The sequence below is a fragment of the Schistocerca gregaria genome, chromosome X (genome assembly GCF_023897955.1).
Source record: "Schistocerca gregaria isolate iqSchGreg1 chromosome X, iqSchGreg1.2, whole genome shotgun sequence".
NCBI classification, from domain to species: Eukaryota; Metazoa; Arthropoda; class Insecta; order Orthoptera; family Acrididae; genus Schistocerca; species Schistocerca gregaria.
Window position 1 is genome coordinate 297247770 of NC_064931.1, and position 21249 is coordinate 297269018.

The window sequence follows — 21249 nt, forward strand, 5'->3', positions numbered from 1 at the left end:
TTGTACATGTCTTGGCTTTCCGTACCCACTATAACTTCATCATCTATAATAACTGATCCTGTGATCATCTCCTAATATTAGCTGTTAACTGATGGTCATCCAGAAAGGACATCAAGTTATCAATCGACTTTTCTGAGAAGGGTTTGATAAAAATTGCTGTAGCTGAATCTAACAAAGGAGTAGTTTGATTGGTTAATTCCAACTCGCCCTCCCTGGCTGCAAGGTTATTATGCAAGTCCGCATTATCTGCTTTCAACTGAGTCATTTCGTTAACCAGTGGTTGATCAGTGACACCCTCCACTTGAGATTGTCGAACCGTAATCACCAATATACACTAAAGGCTACAAAATTTACTCATAACGTACTGTATTAAATTACACACACTTATATCTCACTTTTTATCATTGCTATTAAATATATTCCTGAAGGTGGTGACAATTAGTACAAATTACTGGTATTAATACTGTACATGGTGCAAACTGACCTTACAAGTTACACTGAGACCCCATCTTATAGACCAAAAATAAAGCTCCTTTGGATTACCATGGAATTTCAAAAGAACAGCCAGTCCCCCTGACTTATACAAACGTACCCTCAAATCATCATGCATCACCTACTTGGACTTCATATCCTCTACACACAAAACAAGAAAAACAACCACAAGAACTAACTGTATGCACACTCATCCCACTGTCTGATGAAACTGTGTGCTGCGGTTGTGAAGATATGCTGCGTGTATCCAGAATGAGATTTTCACTCTGCAGCGGAGTGTGCGCTGATATGAAACTTCTTGGCAGATTAAAACTGTGTGCCCGACCAAGACTCAAACTCGGGACCTTTGCCTTTCGCGGGCAAGTGCTCTACCTACTGAGTGGATGGTAGAGCACTGAGAGGATGGTAGAGCACTTGCCCGCGAAAGGCAAAGATCCCGAGTTCGAGTCTTGGTCGGGCACACAGTTTTAATCTGCCAGGAAGTTTCATGCTGCGTGTAGGTTGACTCTGCTGGCACCATCTGCCAGATGATGGCCATAAGTACTTCTGACACCACTCTATAATGACCCGGGGGTGAATGGGACTGTTATGGTGCAGAGATGGTGGAGTGGTAGATTGTGGAGATGGAAATGCTCGTCAGGGGTGGCTAGGAAAACTCTGCTGCAACTTAATTTATAGTGTGCCTAACTTGTAAGTAGTAACTCTGGCAGGGCATATGAAAGACAGCAATTCTCTTCTATTATGTTCCTGTCACAGGATGGATCTTTTTTTAGTCTCTTTTGCTGTCACTAGAAAACAGCAGGAAATACAATTTTTGATTATCTCTCCTAACTCAGCTAGTGCCTTTTTTCATCTTTCAGGGGCAATATTTATCTGCAGTTACAATGCATTATTTTGTTATTGTTAGTTATTGCTAAATGATAATGTCAGGTTTCACAAATTGACTGCCAAACAACACAATTAAAAAAAGCAGTTTTGAAGATAAAACATTCATCCTATGACTGGACAAGTGACTATTCCTTCTGCAGGGTCATCTAGCCACACAGTGGGAGGGGTCTGCTACATATTGAGTTATGTTAGGCGCGTTATGGAGCTGCTTACGGAAATAGCATCCAGGGCTTAATTTTACGTAACATTCATTAAGAAACAATTATAGAAAAATGAGGTGAACTTGGAATTTTGTACTTGACAGTAGATTTTACACCTCCTATTTGTACCAAACATCTTTTCAATGGCTAAAGGGCTCTCTCTCTCTCTCTCTCTCTCTCTCTCTCTCTCTCTCTCTCTGTCTGTCTGTCTGTCTGTCTGTGTGTGTGTGTGTGTGTGTGTGACATGCGGCCTGAATGTCCCTTCTACTATCCAACAGTCGGTCAACAGATAGGGTGGTACTTTAAAAATGTGGTAGAGTTTGAAGTACCAAACAAAGACATTGTCAGCATCTTTGCAAATATTTTCTTGGTGAAATGGCTGCAGTTTTTAAAAATGCCTAAAATTCACACACATCTGCTCACATTTGCTCTCGCATTCACCCATGCAATCTCATTAGCTATCAAACTGTGACATTGCCAATATGTTGTATGTTCAAAAATGTTCTAAATTTATTGGTAGGGAGACAGACACAAAACTACACTGATATAAAGTGTGGTTTTCTGATCACCTACAAAATAAATTTATGAGCCAACAATCCTGGCAAAACTATTGCCTAATCATTTAAAAAGCAAGTCAGATTATTCAGGAAATTAGAAAGACTTGCTAACTCTGTTCATCCACAACACACAGAAAGTAGTAAATACAGGTGTCTCAAATACCATGTTCCTCGAGTTCCAAAAGGCTTTCGATACAGTTCTACACTGCCACCAAATGAACAAAATTGAGCGTATGACATATCAGATCAGCTGTGAGAATGGACTGAGAAGTTTCTAGCTAACAGAACACAGCATATCATCCTCAATGGAGAGAAGTCTTCAGACATGAAAGTAACTTTGGGTGTGTCCCACAGGAGTGTTATAGAACCATTACATGTCACAATACATATAAATGACCTCGTAGATAATGTCAGAAGTTCCACGACGCTTTTCGTGGTTGATGCTGTTATATACACAGAAGGAAACACCAGAAGGATTTACCAAAATGCGGGAAGACCTGCAGAGGATTCATGCTTGGAGCTGGGATTGGTAACTGACCTTCAACATAAACAAATGTAACATATTGTGAACACATAGACAGAAAGACCTTTCCTATAAGACTACACAATTACAGAACCATCACTGGAAGCAGTTACTTTGATGAAATATCTAGGAGTATGCATACAATGCAGTTTGAAGTGGAATAACCACATAAATTAATCACAAGTAAGGCAGATCCCAGATTGAGAATCCTCAGGAAAGAAGCTAGCTTACGGAATTATTCATTTGACCAATACTTTAATATTGTTGATCAATATTATCTCTGTACCAGATAGGACTGTTAGAGGAAATAGAGCAGATCCAAAGAAAAGCAACATGTTTTATTACAGGATCATTTAGTAAGGATGAAAATGTCAGTTGTTCGGCTAACTCCAGGGGCAGATGCTGTAAGAGAGGTGTTCTGCATCAAATTATTGTTTACTGTAAAAGTTCGGACAGTGTATATTCCTAGAAGAACCAACCAATATATTGCTTCCTCCAACACATACCTCGCAAAAAGACCATGAAGATAAAATTAGGGAGATTCCAGCCTACATGGACGCATAGCAGTGATCGTTCTTCCCACGAACCACAAGCAACTCGTGCAAGAAAAGGGGTAAAGTGACACTGATCCACAAGTACAATCTGCCACATACTAATGTGGCTTGTTGACTGAAAATGTACGTATCACATCATTTGTTAAAACAGAGGGCAGAGCAATTACAAACAAGTCTCTATCCCCATCCATGAATATAAAGCAGTTACTAATGACGGCTTGACAATTGCAAATACACGCTCGCAACATACCGAAATCTCAATACCGCGCACGTGAGCTCGCTCTCTCTCGCTCTCTCCAGACCTCTCGCCACAGCAGCACGAAGTCAGTCCTACAATTTTTGACTATGTGCAATCTGTAGAAGACTGAAAATCTCATTCTATTTACATAGCTACAAGAAGGTATGCAACAAAAGGGTGTTTACTAATCTCGGCTTACTGACCCCCCAAATTTCAGTCACACTTCTTTTCCATCTATGTACAACTCCTATCGCAATAACAAGATGATGGCTATTGCGTCATGTGTTGTCAGCACCATTTTTATTTGTTTGCCTATGAGGAAGAGTGGGAATTTGATATTTCACAGCCACTGCAATTTTTTCAGTAACAGTAATGGGCAATTTGGAGAATGACACATTGAACATATAATGGCAAGAGCAATGGTTAATATTAACATTTTTCCTTGCCTCTGTGTTGTAATTTAACTTATTTGTGGCCTGTTCCACTGTCAAAAAGAGACTTTACTGATTTTGGTTGCTGCACAGCATTAATGGTCTACTTCACTTCATCATGTGGTATCATTACTGGACTTAGTTTTTTTGAATCAATTTTTATTTAGCACAGATGATCAGTCGTCGTTACCAGCCTGATTTCGGTCGTAACAACTAACTTACACTGCAGAGAATGGACATTATACGCCAGATTTTCTCCTCTCATTGTTTATTTGGCTCTTATAGATGCTCACTGACTAATTTCTTGCAGGACACTACTCCACAAATTTAATTAAATAAGTTTTGTGGAACTCGGATATCATAGAATAATTATTAAGTTTGTTAAGACTTAATAAGTTTAACACCTTATCTGAAACTTGCCATTTTAATTAGCATATACCATTTATACCATTTTGAAAACTCTCTGAATATTTCAAGTTAATTATAATTCCCTATTATCCTTCTTGTACAAAGAAAATGGACACCTTATCAAAGATTCATTTTCACTGAGTTCACTACACTCAGCTGGCGTCTACACGGGTAACGGAAACTGTGTGGCGTGGACTGGGCGATTTTTTAGGTTAGAAGGCCTTGGGAAAGTACGGGGTTGGCTGCAATCTCAAAGGGTGCATGGCAAATACAGGACGTGCTTGGATCAAGGAACAGAGGGAATTTTAGTTGTAAATTGATGTAGTTGTGCTGGGAAAGTCCCTGAGCTTCAAGCACTAATAGAAAACACAGAAGATGAAGTCGTTATAGGTACAGAAAGCTGGCTAAAGCCTGAAATAAGTTCTGCAGAAATTTTTACGAAGTCTCAGACGGTGTTCAGGAAAGATAGATTAGGCAGAATTGGTGGTGGAGTGTTTGTTCCTGTCAGTAGCGGTTTATCTTGTAGTGAAGTCGAAGTAGATACTCAGTGCGAATTGTTATGTGTGGAGGTTATACTTAACAGCCGATCTAAGTTAATAATTGGCTCCTTCTACCAACCCCCAGACTCCGATGATATAGTTGCTGAACAGCTCAGAGAAAATTTGAGATTCGTAACAAATAAATACCCCACTCATACGGTTATAGTTGGTGGGGGACTTCAACCTTCCCTCAATATGTTGGTAAAAATACTTGTTCAAAACCAGTGGTAGTCAGAAAACATCTTCCGAGATTGTCCTAAATGGTTTCTCCGAAAATTATTTCGAGCAGTTAGTCCACAAACCCACGCAAAAAGTAAATGGTTGCGAAAACACACTTGACCTCTTAGCCACAAACAATCCAGAGCTAATAGAGAACATCATGACTGATACAGGGATTAGTCATCACAAGGTTGTTGTAGCTAGGCTCAATACCATTTCTTCCAAATCCACCAGAAACAAACGCAAAATAATTTTATTTAAAAAAAGTGGATAAAGTGTCACTAGAAGCCTTCCTAAGAGACAATCTCCGTTCCTTCCGAACTGACTATGCAAATGTAGACAAGATGTGGCTCAAATTCAAAGATATAGTAGCAACAGCAATTGAGAGATTCATACCTCATAAATTGGTAAGAGATGGAACGGATCCCCCATGGTACACAAAACAGGTCCGAACGCTGTTGCAGAGACAACGGAAAACGCATGCGAAGTTCAGAAGAACGCGAAATCCTGAAGATTGGTTAAAATTTACAGACGCGCGAAATTTGGCACGGACTTCAATGCGAGATGCCTTTAATGGCTTCCGCAACTAAACATTGTCTCAAAATTTGGTAGAAAATCCGAAGAAATTCTGGTCGTATGTAAAGTACACAAGGGGCAAGACGCAGTCAATATCTTCGCTGGGCAGTGCCAATGGTACGGTTACCGACAACTGTGCCACTAAAGCGGAGTTATTTAACGAAGTTTGCCTAAATTCCTTCAGCAGGGAAGATGAATGGAATATTCCAGAATTTGAAACATGAACAGCTGCTAGCTTGAGTTTCTTAGAAGTAGATACCTTAGGGGTTGCGAAGCAACTCAAATCGCTTGATACTGGCAAGTGTTCAGATCCAGATTGTATACCGATTAGGTTCCTTTCAGATTACGCTGATACAATAGCTCCTACTTAGTAATCATATACAACCGCTCACTCACCGATAGATCTGTACCTACAGATTGGAAAATTGTGCAGGTCATACCAGTGTTTAAGAAGGGTAGTAGGAGTAATCCATCGAACTACAGACCTATATCATTGACGTCGGTTTGCAATAGGGTTTTGGAGCATATATTGTATTCAAACATTATGAATCAACTTGAAGGGAACGATCTATTGATACGTAATCAGCACGGTTTCAGTAAACACCATTCTTGTGCAACGCAGCTAGCTCTTTATTCGCACGAAGTAATGGCTGCTATCGACAGGGGATCTCAAGTTGATTCCGTATTTGTAGATTTCCGGAAAGCTTTTGACACCATTTCTCACAAGCGACTTATAATCAAGCCTATTGGGTATCATCTCAGTTGTGCGACTGGATTTGCGATTTCCTGTCAGGAAGGTTGCAGTTCGTAGTAATAGACGGCAAATCGTCGAGTAAAACTGAAGTGATATCAGGTGTTCCCCAGGGAAGCGTCCTGGGACCTCTGCTGTTCCCGATCTACATAAATGACCTGGATGACAACCTGCACAGTTCTCTTAGGTTGTTCACAGATGATGCTGTAATTTACCATCTAGTAAGGTCATCCGAAGACCAGTATCAGTTTCAGAGCAATTTAGAAAAGATCGCTGTATTGTATGGCAGGTGGCAGTTGACGCTAAATAACGAAAAGTGTGAGGTGATCCACATGTGTTCCAAAAGAAATCCATTGGAATTCGATTACTTGATAAATAGTAAAATTCTGAAGGCTGTCAATTCAACTAAGTACCTGGGTGTTAAAATTATGATCAACTTCAGTTGGAAAGACCACATAGATAATATTGTGGGGAAGGCGAGCCAAAGGTTGTGTTTCATTGGCAGGACACTTACAAGATGCAGCAAGTCCACTAAAGAGACAGCTTACACTACACTTGTTCGTCCTCTGTTAGAATATTGCCACATGTTGCAGTATCCTTACCAGGTGGGATTGACAGAGGACGTTGAAAGGCTCCAAAAAAAAGGGCAGTTTGTTTTGTATTACGAGTTGGGATGGAAGTCATTAAAGCAAAGACGTTTTTCGTCGCGGTGAGAGCTATTTACGAAATTTCAGTCACCAACTTTCTCTTCCGAATGCGAAAATATTTTGTTGAGCCCAACCTACATAGGTAGAAATGATCATCAAAATAAAATAAGAGAAATCGGAGCTCGAACAGAAAGGTTTAGGTGTTCGTTTTTCCCGCGCGCTGTTCGGGAGTGGAATGGTAGAGAGATAGTATGATTGTGGTTCGATGAACCCTCTGCCAAGCACTTAAATGTGAATTGCAGAGTAATCATGTAGATGTAGGTGTAGACCTGTCAATCAATTCCAGACATAAGAAAGTTGGATAGAGGTCAACACACTAACCATAGATTGCACTTTAATTATGCAGGTAAATGTTATTTGTATGAAAAATTAAATCAAATAGTAAGAAAGGATTGAAATGAAAACCTTATGTATAAAAGCAGTTTGTTTGAAAGTAAAAGTAGTCCTATAGAAACGTGTTTGGAGTATAACAGCCTTCACTATGCAAACGTGAAGGCAAAGTACTTGTCAACAACATCATAAATGACAGTACACTCAAAATAATATCACAAAACAGACAATATCTTACTGACAAAATTGAACAAACTGATAAACTTCCGAGTGGTAGTAGTCCTCCTCATATTTATTTTGTGAACGAACTACAGCGCAATACTGAAGAAATGAGTAGTATTAATTTAAGTAATTATAAAACTATCAGTGTGTCATAGGAAACAGCATAAAGGCGGTGCCGTTGGTATTTATGTGAAAAATAATGTCCAGAGCAAAAAAATTGACTGGGTGGATAATTTTGCACACAGGATGGTTTTTTAAATAGCTGCAATAGGAATAAAGCTGAGAAACAGCAGTTTAATAATAGCTAGCCTAACAGTAACATGAAAGAATTCTTTTGTCATTTACAGGAACATGTTGATAAACTTTCACCTGATAAAAAGCTGACTATCATAGTAGTAGATGTGAACACTGACTCCTTAATAATAGTATGAATTATCTTAGATATATTGATAGGTTTCAGTCCTATTATTACAGTCATGTGAGTTCAACACCAACAAAAATGAGATGTGTGACTCCGACATGTACTGACTATGTTATTACAAACTTAAGCAAGGAAGACCTTGTAGTCAGAACTGTTGAGAACCACATTTCAGATCATAATGCATTAGTTCAAGAGCTTCATACAGACAAAGTAGTAGTATCTCATGGGGTCCTATAAAAGAAAGCTAGACTATCACACTTTAAAGGAAACTCTGGCACACACAAATTGGCATCAGGTATGCCTATATGAGACACAAAATATTAATGAAAGGCGAAACAAATTTTATACAACATTAACCCATTATCTTAATCAAGGGTGCCCAGTGGTCAAAATACTAAGGAGAATTGACAATTCCAGTAATCTTAAACTTAGCCCCAATGGAATAAAATTACAGGAGATATGAAGGATTTATATATTCTTTTCAGAAACACCAAACTGCAGTACTTCCAATCTACATACCAAGTCTGTAGAAAACCTACAGGGAAGCACTTAAAGACATTAACAGCACAGATGTATGCAGAAAAGATGAGGAAATCCAGTAACATTACAAAAACGGCATGGAGTATAGAAAATAAGAAACAAGCAGGAGGGGGGATATACAATGCAGTGTGGCAGTGTGCAATAACATAACAAGAGGCAATGAAAAATTGCTGAGTGACCCAAAGGAATTATGAGAGATTCACAGACCAATTTAGTAAGATGAGCAGGGAAGATGTGAGTGACCCACCAAAAGTGCTAAAACCCAGCAATGTCAGTAATTCACTCTTCCTGAGGTGTGTTACAGAATTGGAAATCCTGAAAACCATTTTCAGTTTAAAGGCTAATACATCCAGTGCTGTGATGACACCCCAGCTGAACTTCTGAAAGAATGCAAAAATGATTTAATAATGCCACTACAACATTTAATAAACAGCTCTTTCAGTCTGGGGTGATTTCCTCACTTGCTCAAAGTCACTGAAATAAGACTGGTGCATAAAAACGGAATATCTACTGACATACAAAATTATAGGCCTCTTTCATTGACATCAATACTTAGTAAGTGGTTGAAAAGGCTACTTCTTGCATGAATTATTGTTCTGTAAGTACAATTTATTAAAAGGCTATAAGCATGGTTTTAGAAAGGGCAGGTCTACAATAACAGCTGTAGCTACATTTTCCCCCAAATGTTATTGAATAAACTTTATGATGGAAATAAAAGTTATTGGCGCCTTTTTAGACCTATCCAATGCTTTGACTCACTCTATTCTTCTATGTAAATTAGGAACTTATGGAGTCAGAGGAGCGGCTTTAGATTTGTTAAGATCCTATCTTACTGACAGAAGACAATGTGTTAAGCTGTAGCATACAACTGGGGGGACACATCTTAAACAGTAAAAGTATCTTATAAAATTCTTGACTGTGGAGTTTCTTTTGTTTATTGTGCACATCAGTGACATAATTGCATAAAATTCAAACCTAGTAAATTATGCCGACGATGCCTCCTCCATAAGCTGAGGCTCTAAAAAAGCATTGCAAATAATACAGAGTACATTAGCCTTATGCCAGAATATGCGCCATAACACAAACTGGCACTAAATGAGGACAAAGAAGTTCTGACGGAGTTTCTGCTGAATTATAAATCAAGACAACTGGATACTGGGCTGTATTTATCAGTTGAAACAAGTGATAAAACACAAATTTCTAAATATAATAGTAGATTAACATCTTACGTGGAAGGAGCACATCACCTACATGTGTAAAAAAATCTCCTGTAACACCTACATGCTAAAACGCCTTTCTACCATAATAGTGCCAACTGTCTTAAGACAAATCTATTTTGGAATTACACACACTCACGGTGTGTGTGGGGCACCAACTGTATACATGTGCCCACAATAGAATAATTAGGATAATAGCTAATACTAGTAAAGACCAGTCCTATAGAGAATAATACTTAAGTATAACATACTAACAGTATATTCATTGTACACTGAAGCACCAAAGAAACTGGCATAGGCATGTGTATTCAAATACAGAGAGATGTAAAGAGGCAAAATATGGCACTGTGGTCGGCAATGACTAATAAAGACAACAAGTGTCTGGCGCAGTTCTTAGACTGGTTACTGCTATTACAATGGTAGGTTATCAAGATTTAAACGAGTCTGAATGTGGTGTTATAGTCGACACACAAGCAATGGGACACAGCATTTCACAAGTGTACCGTGAATATCAAGAATCTGCTAAAACATCAAGTCTCAGACACTGCTGCGGCCAGAAAAAGATCCTGCGAGAACGAGACTAACGACAACTGAAGCGAATCATTCAGTGTTAAGGAAGTGCAACCCTTCCTAAAACTGCTGCAAATTTCAATGCTGGGCCACCACCAAGTGTCATCGATATGGGCTTTCAGAGTCCACTCATCTACCCTTGATGATTGGAAGACACAAAGCTTTATGCCTCGCCTGGGCTCATTAACACTGACACTGGACTGATTGATGACTGAAACATGTTTCCTGGTCAGACTTGTCTAATTTCAAATTGTATCAAGGGGATGTATGTGTATGGGTATGAATCCTGCATGTCAGCAGGTGATTGTTCAAGCTGGTGGGGACACTGTAATGGTGTGGGGCATGTGCAGTTTGAGTGATATGGGATCCCTGAGACGTCTAGATATAACTGAAAGGTGACATGTATGTAAGCATCCTGTCTGATCACCTGCAACCATTCATATCCATTGTGCATTCTGACGGACTTGGGCAATTCCAACAGGACAATGTGACACACCACATATCCAGAATTGCAACATAGTGGCTCTAGGAACACTCTCCTGAATTTAAACACATCCACTACCTACCAAACGCACCAGATATGAACATTACTGAGCATATTGGGATGCCTTGCAACATGCTGCTCAGAAAAGATATCCACCCTATCGTACTCTTCTGGATTTATGGACAGCCCTGCAACATTCATGATGTCAATTCCCTCCAACACTACTTCAGACATTAGTGGAGTCCATGCCACGTAGTGTTGCAGCACTTCTGTGTGCTCGCAGGGGCCCTACACGATATTAGGCAGATGTACCAATTTCTTTTGCACTTCAGTGTATAACATGGTCTTAGGTCATGTCAAAGGTGCAACCTGCTGGATTCCACAACTGGCTCACACCCATTCAAAACACCCACTGAACGAAGGCAGAAATGTTGCAGCTGTGTCAAGTCAATTCGTGAGACTTCTCTGGTGACCCAATCTCCATTTACTGGGTGCATCACTACAACCCCAAGACGAAGGAGCAAAGCAAGCAACTCACTCTGCCAAAGACACATTCACATGAACTGCTTCTTTGAGCTCTCAAATTTTACCTTGCCTCTTGTTTTCTCCCAACATGGCACCCAGTTACTTCTTCCCCTTCTCTGATGAAGAAGCCATTGTGTGGTATGAATTTCTAGAATGATGATGAGGTGATTTTCAAGATGGAAAATTACCTGTACAAAAAATGTTGCTTCTACAACCAATGTCTCCAACAAATTATGCATTGTAAGGAAAAATGTGTTGCACTGCATGGTGAATATGGACAAAAGGACTAACACCATCACCATGTTCCATGGCCTGAGCTTGAGTTTTCCACTGTCATAATTAGAACTTTGAGATTCTCTCTTGAACAACATATGGCAGCAGCTATCAATCTTTATGTTAGGGCTCCGTAATATTTCTTTCCACATTCATTCATCTTTGCTCAGTGTCTAACTGGACAGAATGATCCAGCATACTCATCAAAGACAAGGACATCACTCTTTCAATTGGAAAGAAGGAGTACAATGGAGCTTGATAGTTTTTGACAGGAAAAAAGCTTTAAGCAATGTGAATCATCATAGTAACTCCAGTTCTTACCATGCTGTGAACTAACAATATTCTGACTTACAGGTGGCTCTCTTATTATATGAATTATGAACCTGCTACCTCTCTCTTTATCATTTATGGGTTCTCTTCCTTACCCTTCATTAAGAGTCTAATACGTAGTATAACACCAATCGCAAAAGACAAAATGAAAACAAAGTAAAACTACCACCCAAGATACATTTATCAAAATCACCATAATTAGTTATTTATTAAAAAAATAATTGCATAATCACAGACTATACTGTCAAGCATATGAACAAACTAATGTTTGTAAAAGAAAATTTGATTACAAAATAGACTACAGACATAAGTAAAATTGTTCGCTTTCAACAGTGGAATACACACGCTAAACCAATCACCAAAAAAACTTCCGATTCTTAGAGGTACTTACTGTAGTATAAGGAGAGATTATACTTTTTGTTGGAAAAAAGAGAGAGAGAATATACTATCACGATAATGTAACTGCAAGAGAATGTCATGGAACAGAAAATACTTTAACGCTCAAAATTTGTTACTGGACTCAAAACACAATAATATACAGTTACAATACCACATCTGAAATCGATGAAAGAGGCTACAGTTTCAGACACTTCCACAGGGGAGGTTACAATCACTAAGCAAGATAATGCCAAAATTTGATGTAAACTGTATGCAATCACACAGTTACATTTATTAATTACTATGTAGTTACCAATTTATGTTTTTTATGAAGCTCTTCGGCATATTTGCTAACTTCCTTCACCAGTTCAGTAACTTTCTGTACCATCTGCATGTGTAAATTTGACAGTTTCTCTGCTGAAGAGCGGAGAACTTGCCAAACTGGAGCAAATGTCCCTTGCACACTGCCAGAACTTGTTTGCTTAGCTAACTTAGCCAATAACTTTGAATTATTTTCTTCAATGTTAGATCTGTAACAAAAATGAACTTATATTTTCTCCTCCTCTCTGCACATACTTCTATGTTTATATATTCAAATAATTACTAACCAAGTTTGGTACTAAACTTTAAAAAGATCCTTCTCTACCAACATGTGTGAATATAAATCAGTAGTACACTGTCTTCATTTATGAAAGTTTCTACACTGTCTATGAATATTATAAACCTATTGTTATGAAGTGCTTGGCTTATTTATTTATTTTGTTAGGTTCTGTGTAACTATCTGAATTAAAGCCACCCAGTAACATAATTAGTCACTAAATATATATCCATACAATGTTGATTATAAACAAAAATACAATGAAATGTTTCCAAATGGTTCAAATGGCTCTGAGCACTATGGGACTTAACATCGGAGGTCATCAGTCCCCTAGAACTTAGAAATACTTAAACCTACAAATGCAAACATTTTAAGTTACACTTTACCATGACTGTTATTGACATTAAATGAAACAACAAGTTTACTGTTACCAGTCACCGTTTTATTTTATATTGTCACCTATGTATAATTTTACTGCTGTAGCCAATATGATTATTGAACTTAACGTCTGTAACATTTCACCTGAGTGTTATTAACAAGTATGAAATTTAAGCCATTTTAACATTACACCTGATTGTATAAACGAGTACAAATGTTATGCTGTTTTAACTTGTCAAAATCATATTTATATGCCACCTGAAGTACACACACACACATATATTCAACACCTCAAAACAACCACCTCCAAATCCTTTAAATAATTATTCTGTAATAATGTTGTTACGATGTATATTCTATGTACTTTGCGATTATGTCTTCTCTTCTGCTACACGAACCTTACACTCAGAAGATTCCAGATGCCATATTTGTTTACAAATGTGACAGTATACATCTGACGTGTTACGACAGCAAATAGGAACCTGTGACCACTGAAAGTACCCTATTTTACTTATTTTATGTTTACCATTAGATATAAGTTTAATTTTTTGTCAGAAGAAATCCAAAACCATGTTCTGAAATAGTGTCATGTTTCGCCACTAGGCAGTGCGACAAGTTCCTCCAAAAATCGTAAAACACACACACACACACACACACACACACACACACACACACACACACACACACACACACACACACACACACGCGCGTCATACTAAATAATGTAAATCCACCCGATGATGGAGGTTTAAACCTTTGAAATGCATCATGGAAATAAATAAAACAGTGACTGGTAACAATAAACTTGTTTCATTTAATACTTAAACCTAACTAACATAAGGACATCACATACATCCATGCCCGAGGCAGGATTCGATCCTGCGACCGTAGCGGTCGCGTGGTTCCAGACTGAAGTGCCTAAAACAGCTCACCAACTTCGATTGGCGAAATGTTTCCAACATTGTATGTATATAAATATGAATACAGTAAAAGCCCCTAAAATCACTGTTAGGAATTTCTGCAGGGAATGAAATGAGTGTGTCATGAGGAGACCTTTTAACTTAGAATTGAGAATCTGGGATCCATCTGCCAAGTTTTTCAGTTTGTCTCTGGAACTGAATATGCAGAACAAAACACACCTTATCATACAACAGTCAAGTATGTGTTACCCAAGTACTAAATGTTTTCCTATCTACTGTTCAATGAATGACTGCTGCAGTTTCTTTTGAATGACTCCATACTACTAATTCTACTGTTCATCTTTAAATGGGAACATTTATAGGTTAGGCTTTACCGTGACTGTTACTGACATTAAATGAAACCACCACCACCACCACCACCACCACCACCACCACCACCACCACCACCGTAACCAGTCACCGTTTTATTTATTTCCACGACGCCTTTCGAAGGTTTAAACCTCCATCATCGGGTGGATTTACATAAATAAGTATTACATTTGTGCGTGTGTGTTGTGTTACGACTTTTTGAGGAACTTGTGGCACTGCCTAGTGGAGAAACAAGACACTATTTCAGAATATGGTTTAGGATTACTTTTGACAAAAAATGAAACTGATATCTAATGGTAAACATTAAACAAGTAAACTAGAGTACCTTCAGTGGTCACAGGTTCCTTTTGCTGTCGTAACACATCACATGTATACTGCCACATTTGTAAACAAATATGGCGTCTGGAATCAGCTGGGTTCAAGGTTCGTATAGCAGAAGAGAAGACATAATCACAAAGTGCAAACAATATGCATCGGAACAACATTATTACAGAATAATTGTTTTAAGCATTTGACAGTGTTTGTTTTGAGGTGTCAAATATATGTGTGTGTACTTCAGGTGGTATATAAATCCTATTCTGACAAGTTAAAACAGCTAAACATTCATACTCGTTTCTACAATCAGGTGAAATGTTAAAATGGCTTAAACTTCATACTTGTTGATAACAATTAGGTGAAATGTTACAGACTTTAATTACAATGATCATATTGGCTACATCAGTAAAATCATACATACATTAACTCTTTGATTGGGATTAATAAACAGATGTGAGGTGAGGGGCTGGAGGCAGAAGGATAGGTAGAGAGAGAGAGAGAGAAAAAAAGTGTGTGTGTGTGTGTGTGTGTGTGTGTGTGTGTGTGTGTATGTGTACATTTTAAGAGTGTAGGCAGCAAGATGTGGACGACAGTCATATGTGAACCACAGTGACACCGAGCTGGGTCCTTGCGACAGAGGAGGCAGGCATGTGTTAGTCATGTATGGCCTAAGCGGAGCTGGCAGAGAACCACGGAGTCCCTATGAGAGGCCCGCATGGAGGTCTTGCGCACATTCGTAGTCTACTTAAGGTCATGCAGTTTGTTGTGCATACTGAGATTATCTCATTCTGGCCCCAAAAGCTGAATAATAATCATGTAATAATGATTGCAGGTCAGTTACAGGGATGCTGATCTACAGAAGCAGTTTATGTGTAGCCTATTTGGCCACCCTGTCGGCAAGTTTATTTCTGGGATTCCGACGTGGCCTGGGGTCAACACAAACATCACGGAACAACTGGACCGCTTCAGGGCATAGATGGACTCCTGGGTGGTCGCTACCAAAGGATGGAGAGTTTGCACTGGTCGATAGCTTGTGGGCTCCTCAAGGAGAAGAAACGACTCGCCGGGGCATGAGCGGATGCTCATAAGCACGAGAAATGGCCACTAGCTCTGCAACCATGTGGCAAGGAGTGCTGCTCAATATGTCCTCCATGAACATAAGTGAAGACAACATGACCATCAGCCATCAAGCCATCAGTGTAAACCACTTCATGGTCCCGGTACATGTCAAGAATCGAGAGCAAGTTAAAGCAGAGTGCTGTGGGGTTAACTGAGTACTTACGACCACGTGAAAGGTCCAGGAGAAGCTTCAGCCTAGGTGTACATCATGGAGGTGTACGTGAATGGACCTCATGTAGGGGTGGTAAAGGCAGACAGAAGAGATCAGACACGAACCGCAATCTTAAGCCCAGACTTGGGCCTCCGATGCAGGGGATGAACCGCCATGGATGGGAAAAGGAGATGGTAATTTGAATGCTCAGAACTTTGAATGTATTCAACATAACTGGCAAGCAGTTGAGCATGCCTAACCTGCAATGGAGGGACTCCAGTCACCACCAGAACGCTGGTCACCGGACTTTTCCTAAAACCTCCTGTTGCCAGGCAAACACCAGTGGTGCACTGGGTCGAGTAAACAGAATGCTGAGGGCACCGCCGAACTATAAACCAGACTGCCCTATTCAAGTTGGGATTGAACAAGGTCTCTGTAGAGCTGCAGCAGTGTAGAGCGATCTGCACCCCAGTTGGTGTTTCTCAGGCAGAGAAGGGCATTGAGGTGCTGCCAGCACTTCCACTTCTACTGACAATAATGAGGAAGCCACATCAATCGAGCATCTAAAACCAGTCCTAAGAATTGATGTCTCCACTACTGTGAGTGAATCGTCATTAAGGTAAAGGTCTGGTTACGGATGAATGGTACGACACTGACAGAAGTGCAAGACACACGACTTCATGTGTGAAAACTGCAAACCGTGGGCTAGAGCCCATGACTGCGTCTTGGGAAGGCTCTCTGTAAGCGCCGCTCGGCAACTCCAGTACTGAAGGAGCAGTACATAATCCAGAAGTCATCTGCTTACAAAGAAGTTGAGACCAATCACCTGACAGCCACTGCTAGACCGTCAATGGCCACTGAAAATAGAGATTCACTCCACACAGATCCCTGTGGGACCCCATTCTCCTTGATATGGGGGGAACTAGGGGAGGCACCAACTTGGACATGGAAAGTATGGAGCGATAGGAAACTTTGGATAAAAATCAGGAGCAGGCCCCGGAGACCCACTCATACAACGTGGCAAGGATACAATGTTGCCATGTCGTGTCATAAGCTTTTCGTAAATAAAAAAAACGGCAACCAGGTGCTGGTGTCTGGAAAAGGCTGTTTGAATGGCAGACTCGAGGGAAACAAGATTATCAATGGTAGAGCGACCCTGACGGAAATTGCCCTGGCATGGAGCCAGTAGGCCACGTGACTCCAGGACTCAACACAACCGCAGACTTACGATACGTTCTAACAGCTTACAAAGAATGTTTATGAGGCTGATGGGCCGATAGCTATCCACATTAAGTGGATTTTTACCAGGTTTGAGCACTGGAATGATGGTGCTCTCCTGACATTGGAAAGACACCATCACATCAGATCCAGTTGACGATGATGAGATGTCACTTGCAGTCGGACAAGAGCTGTTTAATCATCTGACTGTGGATCCGATCTGTCCCAGGAGCTGTGTTTGGGCAATGTGCAAGGATGCTGAGGAGCTCCCACTCTGTAAATGGAGCATAATAGAGTTCACTGTGACGTTCAGTGAACAAGAGTGCTTTTCTTTCCAATCGTTGTACGAGAGTGTGAAATGCTGGGGTAATTCTCTGATGCAGAGGTTCGAGCATAGTACTCGGCAATTGCATTTGCGTCAGTAGATAACACATCACTGATGTTATTGCCAGCAACACCTGTTGGGGTCTGATACCCACGAACACGTCTGATCTTCACCCAGACTTAGTTCACATTTTGTACCCAATGGTCGAGACGTACCTCTCTCAATACGCCTGTTTCCATCTTTTTATAAGCTGGCAAACATGGGCACAGAGCCATTTAGAAGCTATTAGGTGCTCTAGGGAAGGGTGCCACTTATGTCACTGTAGAGCTCGCCAATGCTCTTTAATGGCCTCGGCAATTTCCGGCAACCACCAAGGTACTGACTTTCGCCAGGGGCACCCTAAAGAACAAGGGATCGTGTTTTCCGCCGCAAAAACGATTGTTCTAGTGACCTGCTCAACTACCGCATTGATGATACCATGTTGAGGAGATTCAATGGTGACATCAGAGGTGAAAGCTTCCCAGTCCATCTGGTTTCGTCTACATTTACTTTTATACTCCACAAGCCGCCCAACGGTGTGAGGCGGAGGGCACTTTACGTGCCACTGTCTTTACCTCCCTTTCCTGTTCCACTCGCATATGGTTCATGAGAAGAGTGACTCCCGAAAAGCCTCCGAGCGCACTCGAATCTCTCTAATTTTAAATTCGTGATCTCCTCGGGAGGTACAAGTAGGGGGAAGCAATATATTCAATACCTCATCCAGAAATTCACCCTTTTGAAACCTGGAAAGCAAGCTACACTACGATGCAGAGCGCCTCTCTTGCAGAGTCTGCCACTTAAGCCTGCAAAACATTTCTGTAATGCTATCATGCTTACCAAGTAACCCTGTGACGAAATGCACCGCTCTTCTTTGGATCTTCTCTATCTCCTCTCTCAACCCGACCTGGTACGGATCCCACACTCATGAGCAATACTCAAGTATAGGTCGAACGAGTGTTTTGTAAGCCACTTCCTTTGTTGATGGACTACATTTTCTAAGGACTCTCCCAATGAATCTCAACCTGGCACCCGCCTTACCAACAATTAATTTTATATGATCATTCCACTTCAAATCGGTCCTTACACATACTCCCAGATATTTTACAGAAGTAACTGCTACCAGTGTTTGTCACGGTGGTTCACATAATCATACAATAAAGGATCCTTCTTACTATGTATTCGCAATACGTTACATTTGTCTACGTTAAGGGTCAGTTGCCACTCCCTGCACCAAGTACGTATCCACTGCAGATCTTCCTGCATTTCGCTGCAATTTTCTAATGCTGCAACTTCTCTGTATACTACAGCATCATCTGCAAAAAGCCGAATGGAACTTCAGACACTATCTACTAGGTCATATTGTGAAACACAATGGTTCCATAACACTCCCCTGTGGTACGCCAGAGGTTACTTTAACGTCTGTAGACGTCTCTCCATTGAGAACAACATGCTGTGTTCTGTTTGCTAAAAACTTTTCAATCCAGCCACACAGCTGGTCTGATATTCCGTCGGCTCTTACTTTGTTTATCAGGCGACAGTGCGCAACTGTATCGAACGCCTTCCGGAAGTCAAGGAAAATAGCATCTACCTGGGAGCCTGTATCTAATATTTTCTGGGTCTCATGAACAAATAAAGCGAGTTGGTTCTCACACGATCACTGTTTCTGGAATCCATGTTGATTCCTACAGAGTAGATTCCGGGTTTCCAGAAATGACATGATACGCGAGCAAAAAATTCTACAACAGATTGACGTCAGAGATATAGGCCTATAGTTTTGCACATCTGCTTGACGACCCTTCTTGAAAACTGGGACTACCTGTGCTCTTTTCCAATCATTTGGAACCTTCCATTCCTCTAGAGACTTGCGGTACACGGCTGTTGGAAGGGAGGCAAGTTCTTTCGTGTACTCTGTGTAGAATCGAATTGGTATCCCATCATGTCCAGTGGACTTTCCTCTGTTGAGTGATATCAGGTGCTTGGACACTTATTTCGATGTCAGCCATTTTTTCGTTTGTGCAAGAATTTAGAGCCCATCTTGGTAGACGTCCAGGGGGGGATGGCACTGGGGGAGTGGCAGGAAGATGGCAAAGTGGTCACCACCACCCGAGTCATCGTGGGCTCTCCAGTGGACAGATGGGAGAAGTCCTGGGCTGCAGAGGGATACATAAACGGCCGAGTAAGTGCCACGAGTCACACTGAAATGTGTGGAGGCGCCAGTATTTCAGAGGCAGAGGTCAAGTTGAGACAGGAAAGTTTCGACATCTCTACCCCGGCCAGTAAGCACAGTGCCACCGCACAAGGGGTTATGGGTGTTAAATCTCCCATCAGAAGGAAAGGTTTACGGTGTTGATGAATCAGTGCAGCCAATGGGTTCAAGGGTACTGCATCATCTGGAGGAAGATATACATTGCAGACAGTTATTTCGTGTGTCGTCCCTATCCTGACAGCCACAGCATCAAGAGGGGGTTTGAAGGGGCGCAGGTTCATTGCATACTGAGTTCAGGACAGACACAAACTCCACTTGACACACTATTATAGTCACTACGGTTCCTGTAATATCCCTGATAGCTGCAGAGGGAAGGGGTCCGCACTGCGGGAAGCAGGTTTCCTGGAGGGCAATGCAGAAAGCAGGAGTAAAGCTAAACAGTTGCGATAGCTCAGCCAGGTAGTGTAAAAACTGCCGCAATTCCACTGGAGGACAACGTTATTGTGAGACTGGGAAGGCATGAAGCATGCAAGGAGACAGGTTATGCCTCAGGATCACCTGCTGCCACTGATTAAGTTTTGTATCCATTCCTACTGTGGATGAGGCATCAGTGAGATCCAGGTCCTCTGGGGATGCTGAGATCTCCACCTCATCTGTAGGTGCAGTTCCAGGTGCAGAAATGGTAGGGATTGGTGGTGATGGGGCCACCAGAGAACTTTTCTTAGCAGACTTCTGTGTTTGTTCGCCATCTTGCTTCCCTTTAGGGGCTTGCTGGGAGGACTTCTCTGAAGTAGCTTCAGGCAAGGAGGAAGACCATGAAACTGTTCATCCAGCAGCTTTTTGCTCCTTTAGCCATTGGCGAGTGTCCACTGTGGCATTAGTGGAGACCTTGGGACAGAGGGCCCCAGGAGGCACACATTCCACATGAAAGGAGCCAGGGGGAAGCTGTTGCTTCTCTGGCTGGGGGAAGGGTACTTGTGATGGCGCTCGTAATGTAGCTGCAGCATATGTGGACGTCAATCGAACGGGGTGTAATTGTTCAAATTTATGTTTAGCCTCTTGGTAACTCAACTGGTCCAACGTCTTGTACTTCATGATTTTCTGCTCCTTTTGGAGTACTGAACAGTCTGGCAAGCAGGGGAAGTGCTGCTCTCAACAGCTGATACAAGTGGGAGGAGGCATATGGAGTATATGGATGCAGAGGACATCTGCAGTCTCAACATGTGGCGTTGGAAGTG

General features: G+C 41.0%; 1 protein-coding gene across 9 annotated transcripts in view; it reads right to left on the bottom strand.

Moving 5' to 3' along the window:
• The window catches only part of LOC126297664 (F-BAR domain only protein 2), a 296630-nt gene that overhangs the window by 240263 nt on the left and 35118 nt on the right, over positions 1 to 21249 (bottom strand). For all 9 annotated transcript variants that reach the window (XM_049988748.1, XM_049988756.1, XM_049988754.1 and 6 more), the window contains exon 3: positions 12687 to 12903. In XM_049988748.1, coding sequence (XP_049844705.1) covers positions 12687 to 12903 — 217 coding nt within the window. The remainder of the gene's footprint in view (positions 1 to 12686; positions 12904 to 21249) is intronic.